Source organism: Diabrotica virgifera, chromosome 9 (genome assembly GCF_917563875.1).
Source record: "Diabrotica virgifera virgifera chromosome 9, PGI_DIABVI_V3a".
NCBI lineage: Eukaryota > Metazoa > Arthropoda > Insecta > Coleoptera > Chrysomelidae > Diabrotica > Diabrotica virgifera.
Window position 1 is genome coordinate 201,773,509 of NC_065451.1, and position 25,315 is coordinate 201,798,823.

General features: G+C 34.5%; 1 protein-coding gene and 1 long non-coding RNA gene across 2 annotated transcripts; both read left to right on the forward strand.

The window, feature by feature from the left end:
* The first annotated feature begins 438 nt into the window (after positions 1–438).
* LOC126892086 (uncharacterized) lies at positions 439–986 on the forward strand. The gene is made up of 2 exons (XR_007700671.1): positions 439–650; positions 725–986. It is a non-coding gene; the product is annotated as an uncharacterized LOC126892086 (long non-coding RNA).
* A 518-nt stretch (positions 987–1,504) lies between these two features.
* Positions 1,505–17,946, forward strand: LOC114334089 (zinc finger protein 664). The gene is made up of 3 exons (XM_050661517.1): positions 1,505–1,856; positions 5,770–5,895; positions 14,682–17,946. The coding sequence occupies exons 1-3, from the start codon at positions 1,649–1,651 to the stop codon at positions 15,695–15,697; spliced, it is 1,350 nt and encodes a 449-aa protein (XP_050517474.1). The 5' UTR covers positions 1,505–1,648; the 3' UTR covers positions 15,698–17,946.
* Positions 17,947–25,315: the final 7,369 nt, after the last annotated feature.

Here is a 25,315-nt window from a genome sequence, read left to right on the forward strand (position 1 = left end):
CGAATAAATATTTATTAGGAACTTTATCCGGCAGATTACATGTAAATATGTCAAATAAACCTCCGAATAACTTTTATCCGGAGGTGAAAAGACCGGGCCTTAGTGACTTTACGGCATTTTATACCCTGAAAATCGACATTTATTTTTAGCGCTGCGCCGAAATCTCCACTTTTGATTTGCTTATATCTCGAAAACGGAAAATCCGCAAATGAAATTTTGAATGGTACAATTATCCGCAAACGAGGTGCAATTATTTTAGCTATGGTAGAAGTCAAAGTAACAACTTTGAAAAAACCGTTTCGCTAACTTTATGACGCTCGCTGTTTGGGGCCATTCCAAGGTTAATAAATAGACCTTGTATAGGGACCTTGTGCAAGGTTCATAGATAGGGGTTAGGTTATCTCATAACTATGTGGGCGAAAGCGAGAGGGAGGGGAATGCCTACGTCACTCGTACGACAAAGTCAAGTTTGACAGTTGTTTGTGGTTATATTTCCGTATATTTTTGTGGAATTTTCTTGTAATATCGTTTATTTGTTTAATATTTGTTGAGTTTTTAAGCATATAAGGACAATATTACTATAATTACTTATTTGGGTCCTATACAAAGGCAGTAATGACTTGTGAAGTGTGTTTTCGTAACCGTGTAAAGTTAGTTTAAAAATTATAATATTACACATAATAATATGTAGTTTTGTATGTTATAATAATAAAACATTTTTTAGATGAGTGGTGGTAACATTTGTAGCATAGCTATATGTAAAAGCAACTCCAAAATTCCTGAACCAGATGGAAACAAAATAATGCTTTTGGACATTTCCCAAATACCTTAACATTATCAAACAATAATGGATAATAAAATGTTACAAGATAAATGGGCCTCTAAACATAAGAAAATAGGTAGCAAACATTTCCTCGTGTCTGAATATGTTAATATTATGTTATGTCTTTTTTATATTTTAACCTAATAATAAATTATTTATATTATTTGTTCTTTTGTTGTTGCATACCACCAAAAATGATAAAAGTGCTGCACATTCCACGAAAAACATAATGAGTAAGTACCTACATATTAGTATTTTTGATTTTAAACTTTTTCTTCTATTTTTTTGGATTTTTGTGCTAATTAAATTGTTTTCTCCATTTAAAACACACATAATAAGTGTTAAATGAATTCTAGTTTTTTGTTAGCAGACTATTGATTTTTAAGGGAAAAATTGATATAATTACCAATATAAGAACCACTTAATATACCTATACCCAAGAAAATCTCAAAATATATTGCAAAACCTAAGTTTTTGAACCTTTTATTAGCATTGACTCTTATGGCAATTTTAAAATTGTCGTACGGATGACGTATTCCCGCCTTTAAAAAGCCAGCCTTTGATTGGTCTACAGTTATGAGACAACCTACGCCCTAATCTATTAACCTTGGACCTTGGGGCCATTCCATCCGTGTTGACGTTGACAGTTCATTTTTTTGACATGGTTTTGACACTGACATCTTTTGTTTTGATTTTGACTTTTTGAGTTGTGATTGCGAATTCGTAAAATAGACCCTTTACTTTACATATTTTTACATTACAATATATTTTTCCTAAGGTTCGTAATTATATGTTGTTTTCTTGTGGATTAGTCTACATAAAATTATGGACGAAACCCTTGTTAAACAAGAAATATTTGAAGATATTTGTACACAACAATCAATACAAAATGAACAAGATGATTTTCTGCCAGTTGAGATTAAGATACAGCCTCAATGTGACTTAAATTACTTATACCAAACAAACAACGAAATAGACATTAAAAATATAAAAATTGAAGAAAATAAAGATGAATATGATGAAGATAAGAAAGGTAAATAAATTATTCTGATACTGAATTTATTCTATCCTCCTATGGCGCTACAGCCCAAGTCGGACCCTGGGCTCCCCCAGCATCCGCCTCCAAGTATCTCTGTCCCTGGCTGCTCTCCTCCAGTTGTCCACCCTCAATATGTCTTTAGCGTTGGTTATCACTTCGTCTATCCACCTCTTCCTTGGTCTTACGACTGACTGACGTCCCACCATAGTTCTGCTAAGTGTTCTACTAGGTCAGTAATCGGCAAACTTATTATATAGGCAAACAGCCAAATATGAACATTATAACAATTTAAAAAAAAAAATTGGGAGCCAAATCTGCTCTTTCAAAGAGAGCAGAGAGAGATTTGAGAGCCAAATTTAGTACACTAAATAGGGTCTAGGTATCTAAAACCCCCCAAAAAATTAAAATCAGTATTTTTCGTTTTTTGGCTATATCTTCGTTTCGAATCATTGTAGAAACTTCTATTTTCTTTTGTTTTGTAGGGTTTTTATTTCCTACAACATTGTATTTTTTACAAAATTTTTTGCACACAATTTATATAATAGAACCGAAAACGGAAAGAACATCAAATGCGAGCTTTTCCAGCTGACCGTAAGAATCAGGAATACTATTCCAAGAGTTGAAAAATGATCATGTCTTCCATCTCCAAGATTATATTTTTTCTTCTCCAATATTTCCAATTCAACAGAAATATGTTCAAATTTAGAGCGCCATACTTCTTTATTTTTTAAATCCAGCAATTTTATTTCAAACCTACCAATGTCAATTTCAAAAGGAGAAAATTTCAACTCAGTTATCATAGCATAGCATCAAGAGAATTTTTACAAATGCTACAGATTGTAAATGCTAATTTTATCAAAATAAGATGTAATTTTTTACATACACAGTTTTTTGTTAATGAAAATATTATTGTGCTTTCCGTGGATATTTGTGGCCAGAGCCGTACTTAACCCTGCTGTCCCGTTCGAGTCAACTACACAAATGTACTGTTCGGGTCAATATGACCCAACTATAATTTACGCTCCTTAATCGAAATAAAATAAGCTAATGGTGATAAATAAAACTTTATTAACAAGAAATTATGATTAATTAAACAAAAATTATATCAATATTATGTTATTAATGTAAATTAAACCGTATTAACAAAAATAAAAGGAATTTTTTCTTTCAAAAAATCCTAGTAATAAATATCTACAGAAATTTAAGTTAGTTTACAACTGGGACACTAATAAAAAGAATGGATTTTGTTTGTGATATACAGGGTGTCCCGAAAAGATTGGTCATAAATTATGCCGCAGATTCTGGGGTCAAAAATAACTTACCTTAGTACAAATGTGCACATAAAAAAGTTATAGCCCTTTGAAGTTACAAAATGAAAATCAAGTTTTTTCAATATTTCGAAAACTATTAGAGTTTTCATTGAAAATAGATGTGTGGCATTGGAAACATCTTAACAAAAAATTATAGTGAAATTTGTACACCCCATAAAAATTTTATGGGTATTTTGTTCCCTTAAACCCCCTTAAACTTTTGTGTATGTTCGTATCAAATTATTAGTACTCTTAGTGCTTTCTCGAAAAGGCAGTTTTTTTCGAGATATTTTGAATATTTGTCAAATCCACCACCTTTTTGTATAATATGGTTAAGTACGACTATAGAGACCATTTTTGTAATATGAAAATATACTAAGAGGCAAAAAAGTTTTAAAAACACTGTGTTTAACTAATGGAACCGCAATAAAAGTTTAATTGGAACATACACAAACATTTGGGGGGTTTAAAGGAACGAAACCCCCATACAATTTTTATGTAAACATATAAAAAAGAAGCAGCATCTCGATAAAAACTGGTTTATCGAAAAGAGACTAAGAAGCAAAAAAGTTTTAAAAATATTGTGTCTAACTATCGGTACCACAATAATAACTTAATTGGAACGTACACAAAAGTTTGGGAGGGGTTTAAGGGAACAAAACCACATAAAATTTTCACTATAATTTTTTGTTAAGATGTTCCTGCCATAAGAATGCCACACGTCTATTTTGAATAAAAACTTTCTAATAGTTTTCGAAATATTGAAAAAAATTAATTTTCATTTTGTAACTTCAAAGGGCTATAACTTTTTTTATGTGCACATTTGTTCTAAGGTAAGTTAGGTTTAATCAACATATTTTTGACCCCAGAATCTATGGTATAATTTATGACCAATATTTTCGGGACACCCTGTACAACATAATAATTAGTCTTGTTATCGTTTTTAGGGCAAGTTTACAGCATGCTCGTTTAGCAGGCAGAGTTAGATTGTCCATGGACGTTCACTAGCATTTCCATCTTGTCTACTTGTTTCTGCTCATGTCCTTTTTACCAGTTCGTAAGAGCCTTTAGTTATTGGTATATTTTTTCTGGAAATGATGACTGGTTTCATTAGTTTTTTCCCAATTCCTCAAGAAAAATTCGCCATTTTCCCAATTTATTGGTATTCCATTTTTAGTTCTTTAGCTCTTTAGATATCTGGAAGAAATCTGTCAATTCATTTTGAACTCGTATTTGCACTTCTGTGTGTCATGGTGGCTTGAACTAACTTTACCAATTTCCTTGTTATACCAAATTCTTGCATAATTATATATATTTTATCTCTATGTACGTTATCATAGACTTGTTGAAAATCTACAAAGATTTGATATCATATGTTGTGCTCCCAGGCTTTGGCTAATATTTGTTTTACTTTTAATAGCTGGTCGGTCAGTAGTAGACCGTCCTGGTCTGAATCTGGCCTGGTATTCTGCCGTCCTCAATTAAAACGCAATACAGTAGAACCTCGATTATCCGTCAGGGCACCGGGCCAAGGGTATGACGGATAATCGAAAAGACGGTTAACAGAATATTAAAAAAAAAATAAAAATTCACAGTACAATTCTCAAATTTCATTTGTTTGGTTTGTTTGACAATATAAGATGGATTTGTGTTCGTACAATCGAATCGATTTAAAATATTCTGAAATCTTCGTTTGTTTTACTGTTGCTTCACATTTTGCGATCGGTAATCGGCACAAGATGATGCAATCTACTTTATTAGCTTCTTCTTGTTGAGAATACCATTCTATGAAATATTGCATATGCGATGCATCTTCTCTAGATTATTTACGCAAATCTTTATCAGTTACAATAGATTCATCAAAATAGCTACAGTCAAATTCCAAGTCTGTGTCAGCTTCTGAATCTGTTTGGTCCGCCTTTGTTGCCATTTCAACGATTTCTTTATCTGTCAGCAATGACTAGCCGTTTGTGTCCTCATCACAAAGCAAATTAACTTTTTTTTTTATTTTTTTACATTAAAATTTTTGCTTATGTAGTCAATATAACTTTTGTATGTACCCTGACGGTTAACAGAGGTGACGGTTAATGGAGAGACGGATAATCGAGGTTCCACTGTATCTGCAAAAAAATTGAAAATCAAGTTTTTGCTATACCTATGTGGTTTCCTTGTGACCTTATTTCTGCTTCTGCAATGCCTGAAAGCCGTATCATTTTATTTACCACCAAAATAAACAAATTGGAATATGCCATATATGTGCCTATTATAGAGTCCCGAGAAAAAGCTTTTGAGAGCCGATTTCTCGGTTTTAAGTTGGCTGCACATACCGCATTTTATTTGAGGACGGCAGTATTCTCCTACGATTTGTTCTGTGAAGTGGCTTAATCTACAGTTTATGATCCACGTAAACGCCTTCATAACTCACACAGAGTAAGGATATGCCTCTATAGTTTTTGTAGCTGAGTTTTTCTCCCTTCTTGTGGATTGGATTGGGCATATAATTGCTCTTTTCCAGTCTTCTGGAATTTCTCCTGTGGTTACTGAATTTATTCATTATATCATTTTATTCAATCATTATATTTTAATCTATTTAATAGTTGTGGAGAACATGCAAATTAAGAAAGAGTTGGAAGAATGTAATGAAGGACATCAAGAGAATCCGCAATCCACATCAGTAGATCTTGACGTTTTGAAGCTTGAAACAGAACAAAAAGATAACTCAGGTAAGTCAAATAAGTATGTATGACTTCTAATGATAAATAATAGGTACAAATGGTAATACAGTGTATGTATGACTTCTAATGATAAATAGGTACAAACAATGTAAACTGTACGATAATGAAGAATGTGATGTGATACCCAAGATATGATGTGAAGCTCTTTTGGTCATTTTATACTATTGCAATATTATTTATTTAATCTCTTGTTTCCCTGAACTCCTCATATGAAATGATCCTTCTCCTTGTAGTGCCTATCTGTTTCAGATGTTGGTGAGCATCATGGCAATCTGCTTTGCATACTGCTGCTCTTAAAAGATCTGTGGTTGTTGTGTTGAATCACATATATAGATAATAATAATAGCGGCCGTGGAGTAACGGCATAATCGCTGGCCTCATAAGCCAGTGCACGTGGGATCGAGCCGTGCCAAAGACAAACCATTTTCATTTCCAATGACACGAGCCGTCTCACCGTGCCTCAGAGAGCACGTTAAGCCGTCGGTCCCCCTGGGCTAGTGTACATCGGCACTAGTTACTTAAAACAGGGTTAAAGATGTAAATGACGCCGGAACTGTCCGAAAGGATCTCCCCGGCAAAAATCCCATGCGATATTATTATTATTACATATATAGATTTTTCAGCCAAGAAATCCTTTGTGTTTCTGGTCCTTTACACTATTCTGGTGGTTTTCCTACTACTTTTCCCTGCAAAATAAGTTGCAGCTATCCATATCTTTCGCTGGTATTCAACAGTAAAAGGGAAGATATGAAGTCGTAGTAACCTGATTTTTTTGTCAAACTTTCTTTCCAATCATGTTTTGTATCAAGCTTTCTTTCCAATGAAGTTTGACAATAATTCTCTTCAAAAAATGAGACAGGGGAGATCTGAAGAACTATAGGCCAATTTCCCTGTTGTCCCAAATGTACAAACTGTTTATGAGAGTAATAACTAATAGGTTATCGTCGAAGCTTGATAGCTATCAACCGGTAGAGCAGGCAGGATTCCGAAAGGGTCCGAAGGGTACAAGCGGATCATCTTCTTACAGTCAGAACGCTAATAGAGAAAGCCAATGAATATCACTTGAATTTATACATTGGTTTCGTTGATTATGAAAAGTCATTCGACTCCATAGAACTTTGGGCAATAGAGAGAGCTATGAACAACTGCAGGATAGATTCTCGATACAGAATGCTCATACATAATATTTATAAGAAAGCTACAATGAAAATAGAAATAGATGAGAAAACCAAAGCTATACCAATCAACAGAGGAGTTCGCCAGGGAGACGTTATTATTCACCAAAGCTGTTCACACTGGGACTTGAAGACGTTCAAGTTCAAAGACATTAACTGGGTAGATAAAGGAATAAATGTTAATGGAAGAAAACTGAGTCATTTGAGATATGCTGACGACATTATAATATTCGCTACAAGTTTCGAAGAATTACAGACCATAATGAATGACGCAACTATTTCAAGCTTCGGAAAAATTAGGTCTTAAGATGAACTTGGAAAAAACAAAAGTAATGACGAATACACCGAACATTACAAAAATAACATTGAACGACATAGATTTAGAAACAGTAAGCGAATACATCTACCTGGGACAGATAATGAAAGTTAACAAAGAAAATCAAAATGCCGAAATTACTAGAAGAATAAGGTTAGCGTGGGCAGGATTTGGAAAACTGAGTTGGATCTTGAAAAACACTAAAATAGAACAATATTTGAGAACCAGAGTTTACGATCAGTGTATCATCCCTATACTTACGTATGGTTCACAGATGTGGACACTCACCAAGGCCAATATGGATAAAATAGTAAAGGTACAGAGAGCGATGGAAAGATCAATGCTCGGGGTGAGGCTCATAGACAAAAAAACAAATACATGGATTAGGAGCAAAACCAAAGTAAAAGACGCAGGAGAACATGCTGCCAAATTAAAATGGAGCTTCGCAGGACACAATGCCCGACTGAAGGATAAAAGATGGAATCACGAACTACAACAATGGAGACCATGGTTAGGAAGAAGAAGTAGAGGAAGGCCACAAATGAGATGGGTCGATGACATAAAGAAGTTTGGAGAACACAACTGGAAACAGGTAGCGCAAAATAGACAACAGTGGATTGAATTGGGGGAGGCCTATGTCCAAAGTTGGATTACTGAAGGCTGAAGAAGAAAAAGAAACCTGATTTTAATTGATATTGATAAATCATGACATTTGAATAGCTTAGCCATTTTTTTAAATACAGGTCTTGCTTTCTCTATCCTACAGTTGATTTCTAGGGAATGGTTTCAGTTTTCATTTACATTTGCACCAAGGTAGGTGTATGCTTTTACTCTTTCTATTTGTTCTATCTAGTTCTTTGACTGTTCATACTGATTCATCCAAATTGCTGTTCCTTCTTAGAGAGCATCATACATGTTTTCTTAATGTTTAGTGAAAATTCATATCTCTCGACTTCAAAAAATGGGGTCAAAAATCTTCAAAAATTGCGTTACGTTGTACTTGAACGCCCCATTACGGTGCGTTACGTAGAGGGGGGGGTCAAAAATCGCGTTACGTAATACTTGAACGCTCCCTTACTTGTGTGATCCTATTCATTAACTATTGGAGAAGTTCATAACTGTTAGTGAATACCACAGTGTAGTCCATCTATATGTTATTGATACATTCTCCATTAATTTAAATTCTGGCTTCAACATCCTACTGCTTCTTGAAAGATTTCCTCAGAGTATATCGACGGTTAAACTGCAAAACCTCGTAAGTCGATTTTTGATTCGTCATGACTTTTATACTTTGTTGGTTTATAATTTTGCATTTCTTTTAAACTACGAAAGCTTGTAAGTCAATGTTAAAATTTAATGGTACAGTGGAACCCCGATAAGTCGACCCCCGATAACCCGGACCGATTTTCATCAGATAAACATTTTGATTTTCAGTACTGAAGCACGACAAATTAAATAAATATAAAAATATACTTTAATGTTAGACATTAATGTTAGATCATAGGCTTGTCAAAATTCGTGCTACATAACTTTTTGTACCCGGTAGATACAGTCTAAAGAATTTAGGGAGTGAGTTTTGAAATAATATTTGTTATAAAGAAAAGAAATTAATAATAATTGGGCGCCATTAACAAATCAAAATCTATTGCCATATGCCTATACAAAAATTACATTATAAAACAAAATAATCAAAATGGTATTCCTTTGAATAGAAAACGTTACTTACCATTTATGTCTGAGGTAGTCTGTATGTTCTATTACAATAAGGGTCAGAGATAGATGTGCAAAAAGAATAAAAAGACATATAAGTTTGAAACATAATCATAGTTTATTTATATAGAAAAATTGTTAAAAAAAATAAAACTGAACTGGTAAAAAAGGAATAAGCATACTAAGTCTTTCGCGTTTTCAAAAGTTCGAAAAAAGAAATAAACAGTTTGTTACATATACCTGATGACCTGCGGTGATTGTTCTGTGGGCTGCTGGACTGGTATAATAGCTCGCTGGAGCTCTGGTAAGGCGGTACGGCGAACTTCACTTACACTTTACAATTTCGGATCTAAAGTACTATTACACAACTTGTTCTTTTTTTGTACGAAAGATGAAAATCCATAGTCTGGTTTTATATTAAAAAAAGGTAACTGCTTATTTTGATTATAGTGACACTCTTCATCAACTTGATGATAAAACAAATATTTGTTTAGACTATTGGTTATTAGTTAAAAAATCAGGAACTACGTCCCGCGAAGATCGAGTTAATTTCTTCTTGCAAAAGGCATACTAAACGCCACTACTATAAACACTATTCCATTTATTTTACCGGAACATTAACACAAAAAAAATATACCGGTATGGTATCTATGACAAACACATCGCACTTGCGACTTGCACTACAGAATCTTTCAAGATTCCATCTGAGCCTAACTTTGGCACAGACAACAAAAATTGGACTTGCTCACTGCATGTCCGCTGAAACTTAATTGATCTCCTGTCCTAATTCCGGACAAGAATTTTTTCTCTCTAGCAACAGAATTCACCTCCCATTCTGGCAACCATCGAATACTTTTGTCCAATAATAATTACCCAAACATTTTTCTGCTAATAAGATAGCGAGAAAATGATAATCAGAACATCCCACAGATGCTATGACTCTTCTTCTTAGCCAATAGAAAAATGCTTATTTTCCATAAACAGATCTCTGTTTCTCATCGAAATCGCTGACTCAATTATAACGGTCATTTTTGAGAAATCAAGCACTCGACGATTTTATCAATGCTTAAAGAATTTATTATATCAACATTTCAACTGTAACATAAATATTTCCCAGTCTTTATGTCTCAGAAAGTCATTTAATTCTTTTGATACCAGCCGAAACACACAACAGCGTATTCTTTCTGGGTATTTGGACGGCAAACGAAAAATATATTATCATCACATATCGTGGGATATATTAAAAGAAAATTTCCGCAGTATAACACTTCATCTAATTCATTCGTCACTACAGGGACGGACTGGTTCATTTATAAGGCGATGAATTTGAGACTGTTTCAGTACATTTGTATTTTGACAACGACACTCGATTTGGGCGTCGAAACGTTAACAAAATTATTTTTCAATTTAATTGTGGCTTATTTCTTATCAAAATAGTTAATTATCAGATAAACATTTCAACAATAAAAATGTATGTAATATAATATTTGAGAGGTAATTTGTATTTGTAAAATTTGAACTATACGATAGTAAAAATGACTCATGGCACACGCCGGCAGAAACAACAGGCACCTGTCTGTAGTATTCCTTTACATATTTATTTCAAACTGTCTTAGCATTGTTTAAAAAAGACTAAAAGACTATTAAATTTTTTTTTAAACAATGGTCTTTAGTTTTCACTGTTCTTAAATAACATAACATCGTTCCGATTGTGGGGACTGTATTGTGTGTAGTACAGTTCGCTTCCGTTTGCTTACATTTGTGTTTGCGTGTTTTTAGTAATTTAGATGTGTAGGTACTGTGCATACTTATATATATTTTATGTTATTTCAATTCTAACGGAGTTTATCTGTAAGTATACCGTATTTTATTAATTTTTACCATATTCTCCGGCTAACCCGGATTTTCGATAACCCGGATCGGCCGCGGTCCCGATTAATCCGAGTTATCGAGGTTCCACTGTATTAGCTAAATTTTAATATTGACTTACAAGCTTCCGTAGTTTAAAAGATATGTAAAATTATAAACCAACAAAGTATAAGAGTCATAACGAACTAAAAATCGACTTACGACGTTTTGCAGTTTAACCGTCGCACAGTGGTTCCAAATGCTGAAAACGTGGTCATGAGGCAAAAAAAGGAGTCCCTATTTAGGGATTTTCATGTTTACAGTTGTTTTCTCATACTATCGTAGAGTCCTAATACGCAGGTATGACGATCAGACTGGATGTATTGTGGTTCACAACTCAGGAACAAGTGGGTCATGTCCGGGGTTATATTGGCCGGCAGAGAAAGTGAAAAAGAGCGCGTATATTGAAAACGCTGTAAAACGTTTTGTAGTTTATCAATTTTATCGCTGTAAAGCAGATTCTTCTTTTTTAAGTATGTAGTAATGTAAGATGTAACTTAAATCAACATTTATTAACAATAAATTCCTTAAATTTGTTAATGCATAAATAGTGAAAATATACTTGAAATAATTAAAATTTTGTAAAGATGCATTCAAAAAGTACAAAATTCTGCATAATTCTGCGACTAATGTTTATTAATCTTAAAATATATAGTACGGAGATACAGAATCACTTTGGTTTAGCTGCCTATAACTGCCTATGCATTGCTGGCAATTATTTGAATACAAAAGTGGGAAATTACGCATATTACATAATTCTGGCGATTGTTGAGTATGTATGGGCAGTTGTACATTTGTAATAGGTTCTGAATATTGTACTTCATAAAGAAAATGTATTGGTAATCAGCAGTTCCAAAAGTTCCTTATAATATAAAATTTTAATCAAAAATGCGGCTAAAATAAAATTTTCGAATTTCTTTCGTCCATATTGGATCCGCCATTTTGTTTAAAAAAAAAGTAAAGTTAGATTTGTAATCAGCGACCTTAACCTACCAAATTTGATAAAAAAATTTCCTTTTTAATTGATATTTTCAATTTATCTCCGCCATGTTGAATCCGCCATTTTGTTTTTCAGAAAAAAGAATGGCATATTCGTAATCAACGATGTCAAAAACCTTTAAGAACGAAAGTAATTCTAAAATATATAAACAATATACGTTTTTAAAGGTTCATGACCACGTTTTCGGCATTTGGAACCACTGTGCGTCGATATGTTGAACAGCAGAGGTTATACTTATACATCCCTGTTTAATCCCACATTTGATTTTGATATCGGATTCTTTTGCCACTGTATGGATAGACGATGTTCGATTACAATTCCAATAAGGATTGGTAATTGTTCTTAGATCTCTATCTCTATCAGCTTGTCATGTTTTACTGATTACTGTAGTCAATGATTTATGGTAATCAATGTAGCATGCATAGATATTATCCCAATTCATGTCTCTACATCATTGAACTATCACTTGTATGCTAAAGGGCTCTCTCTCACCCACTGCTTGCCGAAAACCAAACTGTGTATGGGTGATTTTTTCTACGCAAAGTGTATACAGGGTGTCCAGAAACCTCGGATAATTTTAAGCCAATTTAACCCAATTCAGCTAGTAAAAAAATGTTTCCTAAGGGAGCTCTAGGAGAATGCTCCTACCTAGAGCTCTTTGAAGATGGCGTTTTGTAATTAGTTTTTTTAATACCTCCGGAACTCTTCTATTTAGAAAAATGAAAACTGGTACGCCTATTTATCTTTCAGAGATAAACCGGTGTATAGTAAGGGAAAAAAAACCCTTACTGTATAATATAATATGTATCCAAAATTGTATATAATTTAGGCATAATTAGGTCGTTAAAGAAGGTGTTGTTTCTATAATAACAAACAAAGCGAAGGTTGATTGATGGAGTTTGTTTGGGTAACCTCGCGAGTAAGTAACGATACTCACGTACCGTTTACTTTATATTATACAGTAAGGGTTTTTTCCCTTACTGTACACCGGATTCATTCACTTGTGAGTTAGTATGTAATGTACAGTATCACAGAAATGCGATTCTCGGTATGATCACCGGTACTCAAATACACAAGTAACAAAAGTATGTAATCAAAGTAACGAATACTGGAAAAGATTACTTTATACAAAAGTAACGATTTCTAACGGATACTAGAAAGTAACTACAGCAGAGCGTCGATAATCCGAACCCTGGTAATCCGAACGATCGCTAATCCGAACGCAAAAAAAAAATTATATAATTAAAAAATATGATCGCGGAATGAATTTTTTTATTTAATATGACAATATGGGCAAAATATTACCGCGGATTTTTGTTTTGTTTATGCAGAAATACATACAATATATTTGTTTATTATGCAGGTGTTTTATTCCTTGTAACTAAAACGTATATGTGCATATGTACATATGTTCTATGTTTATGACCTTTGTATGTATTTTGAACATAATGTTCGATAATCCGAACAATTTGATAATCCGAACTACCCCTGTACCAATTAGTTCGGATTATCGACGCTCTACTGTATAATCAACATCACTACTAGAATACGAATACCTCACAATTTATTAATCCAGTGTCAAAATGTTTAAAAGTTAAAAACAAAAAAGTTATGCGCTAAAATTACCGCTGCCCTACCCAAAACGGACGCCTATCACCAGTAACTGGTGGAAAAAATAAATGATTTTTAGGGAAATCGAGAAACAGGAAAAGTTTTCAATAGATAAATGGGTGGAAATGCATAATTGCAGTATAAAATGCATCAAAAAGTACATTAACATGTCAAAATCAGTATATTAAGGGTCAGATTTTGTTATTCGGGGGTTTTTGGGATCACTGAACACGACTAGGCAAGCAGAACCAACCTCGGAAGCACCTGCTGCCCAGGGTTACTGCTAAGGTACGTCATCTATAGTTTCGAGAGCCAAATACCCCGAAATAAGAAAATCTGGCTGATATGGCTGCCTTAATATACTGATTTTGACATGTTTATGCATTTTTCGATGCGTTTTATACACTTTAAAGTGTAATTATGCATTTCCACTTATTTTTTTATTGTAGACTTTTTTTCAGACGTCATCCTAATCCTAAATACAATGCAAAAAGTTAAGTCTCTATGTACCTAGTATATTTAAAAATATACTTATTTCTGTGTTTTTAGTGTTACATGCCCTGGTCTAATAGAAACAGTGCCATACCTACATGTAAAATTAAATATGATGATCATAGTCTAGAAATATTATCATTTCTACATATTTTCCGGTCAATCCAAGCTACTTCTCAGAGCCCTGTAATCCTGTAAAACTTTTCATAGCCTTCGCCCTTCATAGATAAAATTGTAGTTAACTGTACTTGATACCGAACACTCGTGGAATACCAGTCCGACTCCGATATCAACCGAGTAGATACAATACTCAAAATCAAAATAGGTACTCGCTCTGATACGATTGGTACGAAGTAATTAGAGTAATCAAAGTAACGATTTACCTCTCTGTATTGTAATCGTTACTTTCGGTATTCGTAAGTAACGAGTAACTTGTAACGAATAGTTACTTTTTCAACATCACTATATTCTAGTACTAAAAGGTACTCTTGCTGCCATACAGTAAAAATAAAAAATTGTAATTTGCACAAAAGATCAATTTTTAATTTGTTTTCTTTTTTAGGTTTCCATGCTGACAAAAATGGAATAAAGCATAAGAAATTACATACTGTCGAAAAACCTTACAAGTGTGAAATCTGTTTTAAACAGTTCACTCTAAAAGGTAATTTAAATATGCACATGAAACTTCACACAGATGACAAAGCTCATAAATGTGAAACATGCCTTAAGCAGTTTTCTCAAAAAGCACATCTGAAAGACCACATGAAAATGCACATTGGTGAAAAACCATACAAGTGTAACATCTGTTCTAAGCAGTTTACTCAAAAAAGTGGTTTGAAAGTACATATGAAAGTTCACACCGAAGAAAAAGCTGATCAATGTGAATTTTGCTTAAAATGGTTTTCGCGAAGAGAACAACTTAAAAATCATTTAAGAACGCACACTGGAGAGCCTTATAAATGTGACATTTGCTTGAAGGAGTTTCATAAAAGAAATAATTTAAGTATTCATATGAAAATTCACGCTGAAGACAAACCTTATAAATGTGAAGTTTGCCTGAAGGGTTTTTCTCATATAAGCAATATGATAAAGCATAAAAAAGTGCACACTGGTGAAAAACCTTACCAGTGTGAAATTTGTTCGAGACATTTTTCTGAAAGCGGAACGTTGAGAGTTCATTTGAGAATGCACAGTGGTGAAAAGCCTTATCAATGTGACATTTGTTTGAAGCGTTTTTCTGAAGGAGCAACGTTGAGAATTCACTCTAGAATACATACTGGAGAAAAACCATATCAGTGTGAAATTTGTTTTAAGCGATTTATACAAAATTGTAAATTAAATAGACATATGGATGTTCACGTTAAAGATAAAGACACTTCCTATCAAATAGACACACAAAGTGGTAAAAAAATGCACACTTGTGAAGTTTGTTTGCGTCAATTTAGTAAAAAAAGTAATTTAAATGTTCACACGAGAGTTCACACTGGAGAGAAACCTCATCAATGCGACATTTGTTTGAAACAATTTGGTCACAGTGGACATTTGAATAGACATTTGAAAGTTCACACTAGAGATTAACCGTAAATGTGAGGAAGACCAAGAGTGTCAAGTAAGAAACTATCAGTGTGGGTTTTTAGGAAAAAATCGATCAACAGTGAGATCAACAATGGAGAAATGTTGGGAATACAACAATACATTACACCAGTTTTGTATAGATTTTAAACAAGCATCGTACAAGTGGAGCCGTGGAATGTCATTGCAGAACTATAGTCCAGTCATAGATATAAAAAAGAAGATCGAGTCAGGTTTTGTTTATATTTGATTCAGAGTTGGACCACCATCTCCATATAGCTATTTCAGCATCCTTATGCCTCATCGGTGAAGCTCAGAAGTCTCAACTCTGAAGGAAATACAAACAATTCTGCCAATTTAAGGCAAACCATCGCAATGCAATGAACCCACCTCTGAGACGCAATTCAGCGACATCTCTCGTATTACGAGGAAAACAACGAAAAGCCCCAGATGCAAAGTTTACTACCTTTTAAACAATTAGAATAATTGAAATAAAAATATAATAAACAATATTTTAAATCCAAGGCTTTTCGTTAATAAACTGCTTTCTGGCTGCATCCCATATCTCCGGATTTTACAATATATAATCACAAGAGACGACGAAAGTAGGAGAAAGCAAATAGAGGACGCTTAGGCCACGCATTTACCTTCCCTTCGTCAAGGAAAAGGACCGAAAGACAGTTTCTAAATACTCTGAGTAAAAATGAAAAAGAGTCCAGTCATAGACTTATATATTATCATAGACAGAGCGAAGTGACGACACCATCTTTTTATTTGGATTAGTGCTGTTTCACTCTTGCGCATAGTAAAACTGCGACAGTTGTCCTCCCCTTCCGTGCCTATACTCACACTTAATGTCATCTTAGTTTCTCGATACAATGTCCTAGAAAGAGATACCGCAAACCAGTCGATGAGATCTTGTCGTCAGGAGGCGCGGAGAGTAGGCTCAATATATATTAATATATACCTATGAGTCCAGTAAAGAAAGAAAAACAGATGGAAAAAAACTTATAAAGACTTTTGAAGGTTCTAAAAGGTATATGAAGGGATAGCTGATGACAAATCATTGAGGATGTACAGCTGATTTTGCTGTTTTTTTTTTTAGAAATCATAAAAAGTGAAATAATTATGTTTTGCCTATAAAACATGTCTTAAAATGGTTCAAATAAAAGTTGTACATCTTAAAAAGTTCTTTAATTTATAAGTTTCAAAATTAAAATACATACAAGGTGATTCAATGAAACGCGGACTTGCGACATAAACGTTGTGAATCTAGAGAGTGGGAAGAGAGTTTAGTTATCATGGAGACGTGATGGTGAACAACGCGTATTTGCTGTGAAAGTTTATTGCAAAAATGGTGAAATTTTTGTGCTTGTACCACGAGCGTTTCGTTTACAATACCATTTGCCGCCCCGCGCTGCAGTTTCGTCTAACATGACTATTAAGACTTAAGTTAGGAACTTTGAAAGTAGTGGTTCGAGATCACAAAAAAGAGGTGGCAGTGTCATAAGTAGTCGCACACTACAGAATATTGAAGCGATGCGAAATTCATTACACGCAAGTTCTTGAAGATCCCTTCGACGACTTGCATGTAACGAATTTCGCACCGCTTCAATATTTTGTGCTGTACGAGCAGTTCTGAAGATCCCTGAGACGACCCGTATTGTGACATTTGTTTGAAACATTTTTCTGAACGAGCAACGTTGAGAATTCACTCTAGAATACATACTGGAGAAAAACCATATCAGTGTGAAATTTGTTTTAAGCGATTTATACAAAATTGTAAATTAAATAGACATGGATGTTCACGTTAAAAATAAAGACACTTCCTATCAAATAGACACACAAAGTGGTAAAAAATGCACACTTGTGAAGTTTGTTTGCGTCAATTTAGTAAAAAAAGTAATTTAAATGTTCACACTGGAGAGAAACCTCATCAATGCGACATTTGTTTGAAACAATTTGGTCACAGTGGACATTTGAATAGACATTTGAAAGTTCACACTAGAGATTAACCGTAAATGTGAGGAAGACCAAGAATGTCAATTAAGGGACTATCATTGTGGGTATCACCATGATTCTTAATCAAAACAAGAGGGTAAAAAGTGGTGTGAACCTGGTTCTTCGGTTATTATCGGAACGAGCTCGTGTACAGAAATCGGCCAAGGTGTTAGCATAAGTTTTTTGGATGTCGAGTATTATGTGACTGAAAGATATTTAATAATAAATATATATCGGATTACCTCAAGGGTCAACATTGGAACCACTTTTATTTCTAATTTATATTACTGATCTTCCACAGACAGACCTTACCAGTTCATTTAAAAAAATTGAAGAATCAAGGAAAAAAATCTTCTGTGTAAAAGGTATATTTATTTGAAAACCCCAATAAAGAGCTACATTAAAAAACAGAACGTTTTCGCTCTATAGAGAGCATCATCGGTGTTCTAAGCCTAAAATAAGTATAACCATAATTAGTGAAGACAAAGTAAAAAATTTAAAGGTTGACTACGATAAAAAATTAGGTTATACTCACAAGCTCTACATGCTAAGCCAGCAAAATTACATGGGTTAGAACCCTTAAAATTTGGACTCAAAGTCTTGCATTGACGTGTTGAATATTAAATCCTGGCGATGCTATGGATGAAATTTAGAAAGATACCACAAAGCATCACATGACTATACCACGAGCATGTGGGTGGTTCAGTGCCGGTGCTAGGGTATAAGGCGCCTGCCTGCAACACTAGCATAGGCGCCCTTCGGTTTTTTAAATTGATATTTTGTATTGCACCAGCTGAACAAAAAGCTCAGTTTGGCGCCCCCTGAACAGGGGCGCCCGCCTGCAGTGCATCCCTTGCAGGCCCGTTATCGCCGGCCCTGGGTGGTTGAGTCGATTTCTCTGTCTTCATAAAGAGAAAGGTGAAAGCCAACTGATTACAGGTGACAGGTGCGAAAGCGTTTCTGACTAATGACAGTACGAGACAGACAGTGTAACATGAAGTTTTGTGAACTGATATATTGTTAGGTACACTAGCCACTAGTTTTAAAAAAATAAGTTCATTTACTCTTTTTGCTGATGATACTACTATTACCTGCAAAGATTGGGATTGTAATGCAGCAATAGAGGCATCAAAATAAGCATAAGATAAGGCAGAACAATGGTTTGCAGCAAATATGTTGCTTCTAAACATCAATAAAACCCAGTCTTTGATTTTTTCAACAAGACAGCTTCCATCCGGAGATGCAGACAAACAAATAAAATTTTTGGGGGTTTACTTGGATGTAGGACTATGTTGGAAAGCTCATACACGGTCCCTTGTTGCTAAGTTAGGAACTGCAACTTTTCTGATTAGAAGACTTTCTGAGTGTGTATCTCAGTTCACTTTACAACAGGCCTTTTGCACTGTGTCATTAATACATCAGCTATGCAATTTTGGCATGGGGGTCACAGTGCTGGAGCCAAAGATGTCTTTCGTATTCAGAGAAGAATAGTAAGGATAATTGCTGGCCTGTCCTATCAGAAAGAATGTCGGCAAGCATTTGTTGCACTGAACATACTAACTCTGCCTTCGCTATTGATTCTAGAGAGTCTTGTTCATGTGAAACAAAATATAGATCGTCATCAAATACATGAGGATGTACACCGATATGAAACCAGAAATAAGCATGCCTTAATACTGCCCTACACCAGGCTCCAAAGAAGTAGAGACGGACCAAACTCTTATGATGTAACATTCTACAACAAGTTGCCAAGGGCCGTCCGTTACCGAAAGGGGTGGGAGGGGTCCATAAAAAATCACGAAATGTCCAAATACACGTGATATAGGGTGTCTTAAACCTCTAAATGTATCACCAAGGGGGAGGGGGGGTTAAAAAATGCAAAAAAAACATCACGTGATTAATGGACGGCCCTAAGTCAAGCGTTTTACAGCAGTGATGAATTTTTAAATTTTAACTTTAATATTTGGAACTGGGTTGTGAATTGTTGAATTGTACTTTGTTTATTCTTAGAAACCCAGAAAGTGTTTGTCTTAATGGATGTATGTATTATTTCATATTATGCCTTGTGTTTTTATATTTGTGAACCAAAGTTGTACACTATTTTTGACGTATGTAAGTACTTTCGTATATTAACATGAATAAATGACTTGACTTGACTTAGTAGAAGCCCTGTGCATCTCATTAAGCAGTGTAAGCAATATTTTGACTAAAGTATTGGTTTCAGAAAATTCTGTTCACATTTGCTAACAACCGGAATTCCGGATATTCGCCGGAAATGACAGACAGCAGATGAGAAACATTTGGTTAGCATTGTACGTCGCGGCTAGCCGAGATGCTAGTTTATCTTTATGGGATGTAGCGCATCGACGAGGTTTCGATAAATTCACCTATTATTGGTAATTTTGAACGACTGTAATTAAATTCTATATTAGGGGTACAGGTCTAGAGTCTAGGACACTAACAACACGCTCTACTAAGGAGATTAGTATGGTCAACGTATAATATACGTCGTATTTTATTAATTTAAAAAGAAAGATAGGGGGTCGCCATAAACATTGTGATTCAAAATTAGGTCCCGAATACTTAAAGGTTTAAAATCGCTAGGTTAAGGAACAATCCTCGTACTTACTTATTTTTCTCATATCCATTTGCCCTATCAGGCATCGGATTGCGTTCCAGGTTCTTTTACCCATTTTTTTAATTCTTCAACAGTCTTCTTTTTATTCCTTTCTATTTCTTCGATTTGGTCTATCGATATCCTTCTGAGTCTTTTTATATTCTCTTTTTCCTTCTACTCACCAAATTAGAATGAAAAAGACAAGGGGAAGATTCATACCCAAATTAGAATAAACAAACAAATACGTAATGAAACAATAATATTATATTCACATTGACTAGGACATAATAAAAGGGGTTTACAAACGTGAAAATGGGATTGAACAATAACAACAAATACTATGATTAATTTCCAACTAGATCATCCACCGTCACAGATTATCCAGTATATTCCAAGTAGTGTAACAAAAGAGATCTGGGCAGTCACTTGAAACATATGTACCTTTGTTAGATAATAATCAACGTAGGTACTGGCTTTTTCCCGCAGTGCGATCGCTGGTGTACTTTTAAATTAGAACCTCTTTGAAATCGCTTAGAACACAATCCGCATGTCAAAGGTTTCTCTTCTTCGTGACTCTCCATGTGTATTAACAAATTATCCTTTCCTGAAACGGTTTCGGAACAAATCTTACATTTCAACTCTTTGACGTGAATTAGCGTATGTTTCCGCAAATTACCCCTTTGGGTGTATTGCTTGGGACAATAATCGCAAGTAAAAAGTTTTTCTCTAGTATGCAATCTAACGTGAGTCCTTAAGCAATTCTTACTAGAAAATCCTTTATAACATATTTCGCATTGATGAGGTATTTTTCCTGAGTGAATTTGTGAATGTGTTTTTAAACTGCTGATATTTATGAATCGTTTGTCGCAAACTCTGCATTGTTAAGGTTTTTCTCCAGTATGCGACCGCATATGGGTGTCCAAATGGCTTGCCAAGGAAAACTGCTTCGAACAAAACTTGCAGCTGAGCGTTTTTTCTCCGGAGTGAAACAGCATATGGCTGTTTAAGTTAGTCGCTTGTGAAAATTGTTTGGAGCAAATATGACAACTATATGGTTTTTTCCATAGACGTATATATTATCATAGACTGAGCCTACCCTCCTCGCTTCCTGACAAGATCTCTTGGATATGTTTACGGTATCTCTTCCTAGCACATTGTATCGAGAAACTAACATGAAACTAAATGGGTGTATAGACACGGAAGGGAAGGACTACTGTCGCAGAGCGAAACACCTGTAATGTATGCTACCTGTAACAGTTATGTTACTTCCCACCTCTACAAATCTATCTATGACCAACTTCACAGATAACCTACAATATGTAATTCAGATATTAACCTATGTTCATTTAGTATAATGAATAAAGGTTTTCATGCCGTCTAAATTGTTTAATATTCTTAGATGTGGACACCACATAATTTGGCGACGAAGATAAATAAGCAGTAGACAATTTTACAAGCAAGGCGCTTGAATAATTTAGTATTTGCAAGGTGCAAAATGGAAGGTGCAGTATTTCCTTCAACTCAAGTGAGTGTTCTAAGGGGCGCAATAGGCAGCTTACAAGAGTACCGGATAGGTACTGATTGGAATATATACCAGGAGAGGTTAGAGCAATATTTTATTGCAAATTATGTAGAGAATGATAGAATGGTTCCAGTATTATTGACAATAATTGGTGATAAGGCCTATGAAATATTAAAAGGGTTGTGTGACCCAGTTTTACCTAAGAATAAGACTTTCGATGAACTATGTATCCTTCTACAAAAGCAATTCACTAAAAAAGTTTCTGTTTTTAAGGAACGAATAGAATTTTATTCTTTGAGACAAGCTGAAAAGGAGTCCGTGGCAGACTTTTACGTAAGAATTAAAAATAAAGCAATAGATTGCAAGTTTGGGACTACATTAAACGATGTTTTAAAAGACAAATTCGTTTGTGGTGTGAGAAAGGGACCAGTCCTGGATCGCTTATGTGAGGAGGATCATACAAAAACCTTAGAACACCTATATGAGTTGGCGTTGAGAAAAGAGGCTGCAGCAGTAGAAGCCAACACTTCAGTTCCAGTAAATAAGATATCAAGCACCAGTGTTAACCAAGGCAGAAATAGAGAAGCACGAGAAGGAGGTTCAGGAGGTTTGTATGGAGAGTCAAAGTGTAATGCGTGTGGAGGAATAAAACATGACTTTAGAAATTGTAAGTACCGAAAATATAGTTGTAAGATCTGTAGGAAGGTTGGCCATCTGGCTAAAATGTGTAATAAAAACAAAGGAAAAAGTACTCATTATGTAGAACCTGTAGAGAGTGAAAATTCTGATTCAGAAAATGTACAAGATTTTGATTTTGTAAACATGTACCATACCTCTTTTGATAATGTTAATAATGGTTTTATAAAACCACACAAGGCAAATATGTTAATTAATGATTGTACTATTTTAATGGAACTGGATTCGGGCGCAGGTATCTCTGTCCTTCCTGAAAATATTTATATCAGATATTTCAAAACCAGTGCATTACTTCCAACTAAAGTTAGACTCAGATCATTTGATGGAAGTATTATTACACCTTTAGGTGAGATTTTCGTAACTATTCAATATAATAATGTTAGGGTAGATAACTGTAGGTTAATTATAATAAAAAATGGAACAACAGCCTTAATTGGTAGAGATTTAATGAAGACATTTAATTTCGAGATTAAATTACCGGGAGTTCCTAACATTAATATAAATAAAATAGATCAGGATGCAGAGATAGCAAGGTTAGTAAAAAAATATAGTTCTCTCTTTAGTAATGAATTAGGGCATTATAGGTTTGAAAAGGTTGACTTAAAAATGGAACCAAATGCAAAACCTATATTTTGCAAACCAAGGCCATTACCTTTTGCTTTTAAAAGGGATGTTAATGCAGAATTAGATGAACTTGAAAGTAAGGGTGTCATTACCTTGATTGAAAATGCTGAATGGGGCACCCCACTGGTTCCCATTGTCAAGGAGACAGGCAAAATCCGTGTATGTGCTGACTACAAAATAACCGTAAATAAATTTCTAATTGATGTCAAGCATCCATTGCCAAGAGTGGAGGAGTTATTTGCAGCCCTCCAGGGTGGGCACCTTTTTACAAAACTTGATTTCAAAAATGCTTACAACCAATTGGAGCTAACGGAGGAGACAAAAAAACTTTTAAGTTGGAGCACACACAGAGGTATTTATCAGGTAAACAGGCTACCATATGGTACAAGACCGGCCTGTAGCATTTTTCAAAAAATTGTAGAAAAAGTTTTGTTAGGTATTCCAAATGTTATTAATTTCTTAGATGATATTGTGGTAACAGGTCCTAATAGAGAGGAGCATCTAAAAAATTTGGAAAATGTCTTTAATAGACTTCAGAAGGCAGGCTTTAAATTAAATTTAGATAAGTGCATGTTTTTCCGGCCTGAAATAAGGTATCTGGGGCATATTATTGATAAGGAAGGGTTACATAAAGATCCAGGAAAAATTAAAGCCATTATTGAGTGCCCCAGACCCCAAAATATCTCTGAAGTTAGGGCATATGTCGGGATGATCAATTATTATGGTCGTTTTGTGGCCAACTTATCAACAGTACTGGAGCCATTGTATAGGTTATTAAGAAGAGATGAACGTTTTAAGTGGACTTCAGAGTGTGAGAATGCATTTTTAAAGGCAAAGAGGGAAATTTCTTCAGGTGCGGGCCTTTCACACTATGATCCACAGAGGACTTAAAATTGGTTTGTGATGCTTCCAGCGTGGGCTTAGGTGCTGTTTTAATGCATGTGTATCCAGATGGGTCAGAGAAGCCAATCAGTTTTGCTTCAAGAGTGTTAAGCAAACATGAAGCTAAGTATTCCGTTATACACCAAGAGGCTTTGGCAATATATTGGGGTGTACAAAAATTTTATCAATATTTATTAGGGAAGCATTTCTTTTTATGTTCTGATCACAAACCACTGATGGCCATATTCGGAGAGACAAAGGGCATTCCGCAAATGGCAGCAGGGAGACTGCAGAGGTGGTCACTATTTTTAAGTGGATTTCATTACACCTTTAAACATATTAAGGGAGTAGAGAATAAAACAGCTGATGGACTTTCACGCTTGCCTCTTTCCATACCTAAGGAGGTACAAAGTGATGTTGAGTTTGATTATTTTAATTTTCTGGTAGAGGATAAATTACCAGTTACCGCTGTAGAAATAATTAAAGGAATACGGTCAGACATCTGTTTGAGCAAAGTTTTTAAGTATGTAAGAGATGGCTGGCCAAAAACAGTTCCAGATGAATTGAAAGCATATGCTAACAGCGTTGACTGATAAATATACTGGAAGATACGAAACTAAATGAGCGTTTATGTACGACACCAGTGGTTTTAGAAATAGATGGCGTTAGCAGCTTTCTAGGTGCGAGATTGAATTTACCTGAGACAACGATGAGACGTATTCAGGTAGCTTTGGTTATCGGAATATGGGGTCGGTCGGGTCGATCGGATTAAAATAAAAATTATTTAATTCTTTTGATGCATTTAAATTTGAGTTCTCATTCAACGATAACAATGGCAATCTTTAAAATAATTATTGGAGTGTACCTATGTATTACTTTCTAAACTCGTTTTTAAATTAGCAAGAATAATTTTGTAGTTGTAATTTGTCTTCTAATTTGAATTCTTGAAACAAATCATTAAATATTCTAAAGTTTATTTAATAATTTTATATAATATATATGTATAATAATATAATTTATTTAATAAAAAATTTATTTAACGAGAAAAATACTCACTCGGTGATTTTAGATATTGTACATTTCTTATTTGCCTCATAATCTCGATAAAAAAATAGGTAGTTATTTTCGTTAATTACAGTCTCTTCTGATAATTGTATATTTGTTTGGAGATATTGCAAACGTATTTACTTAAATGAAATTGACTTAGTAACCCGCTCGGCCACTTTAAACTCTTCGAGAGAAAAATGGTAAGGACTCATGAATGGTTGCAATCGCGATTTCC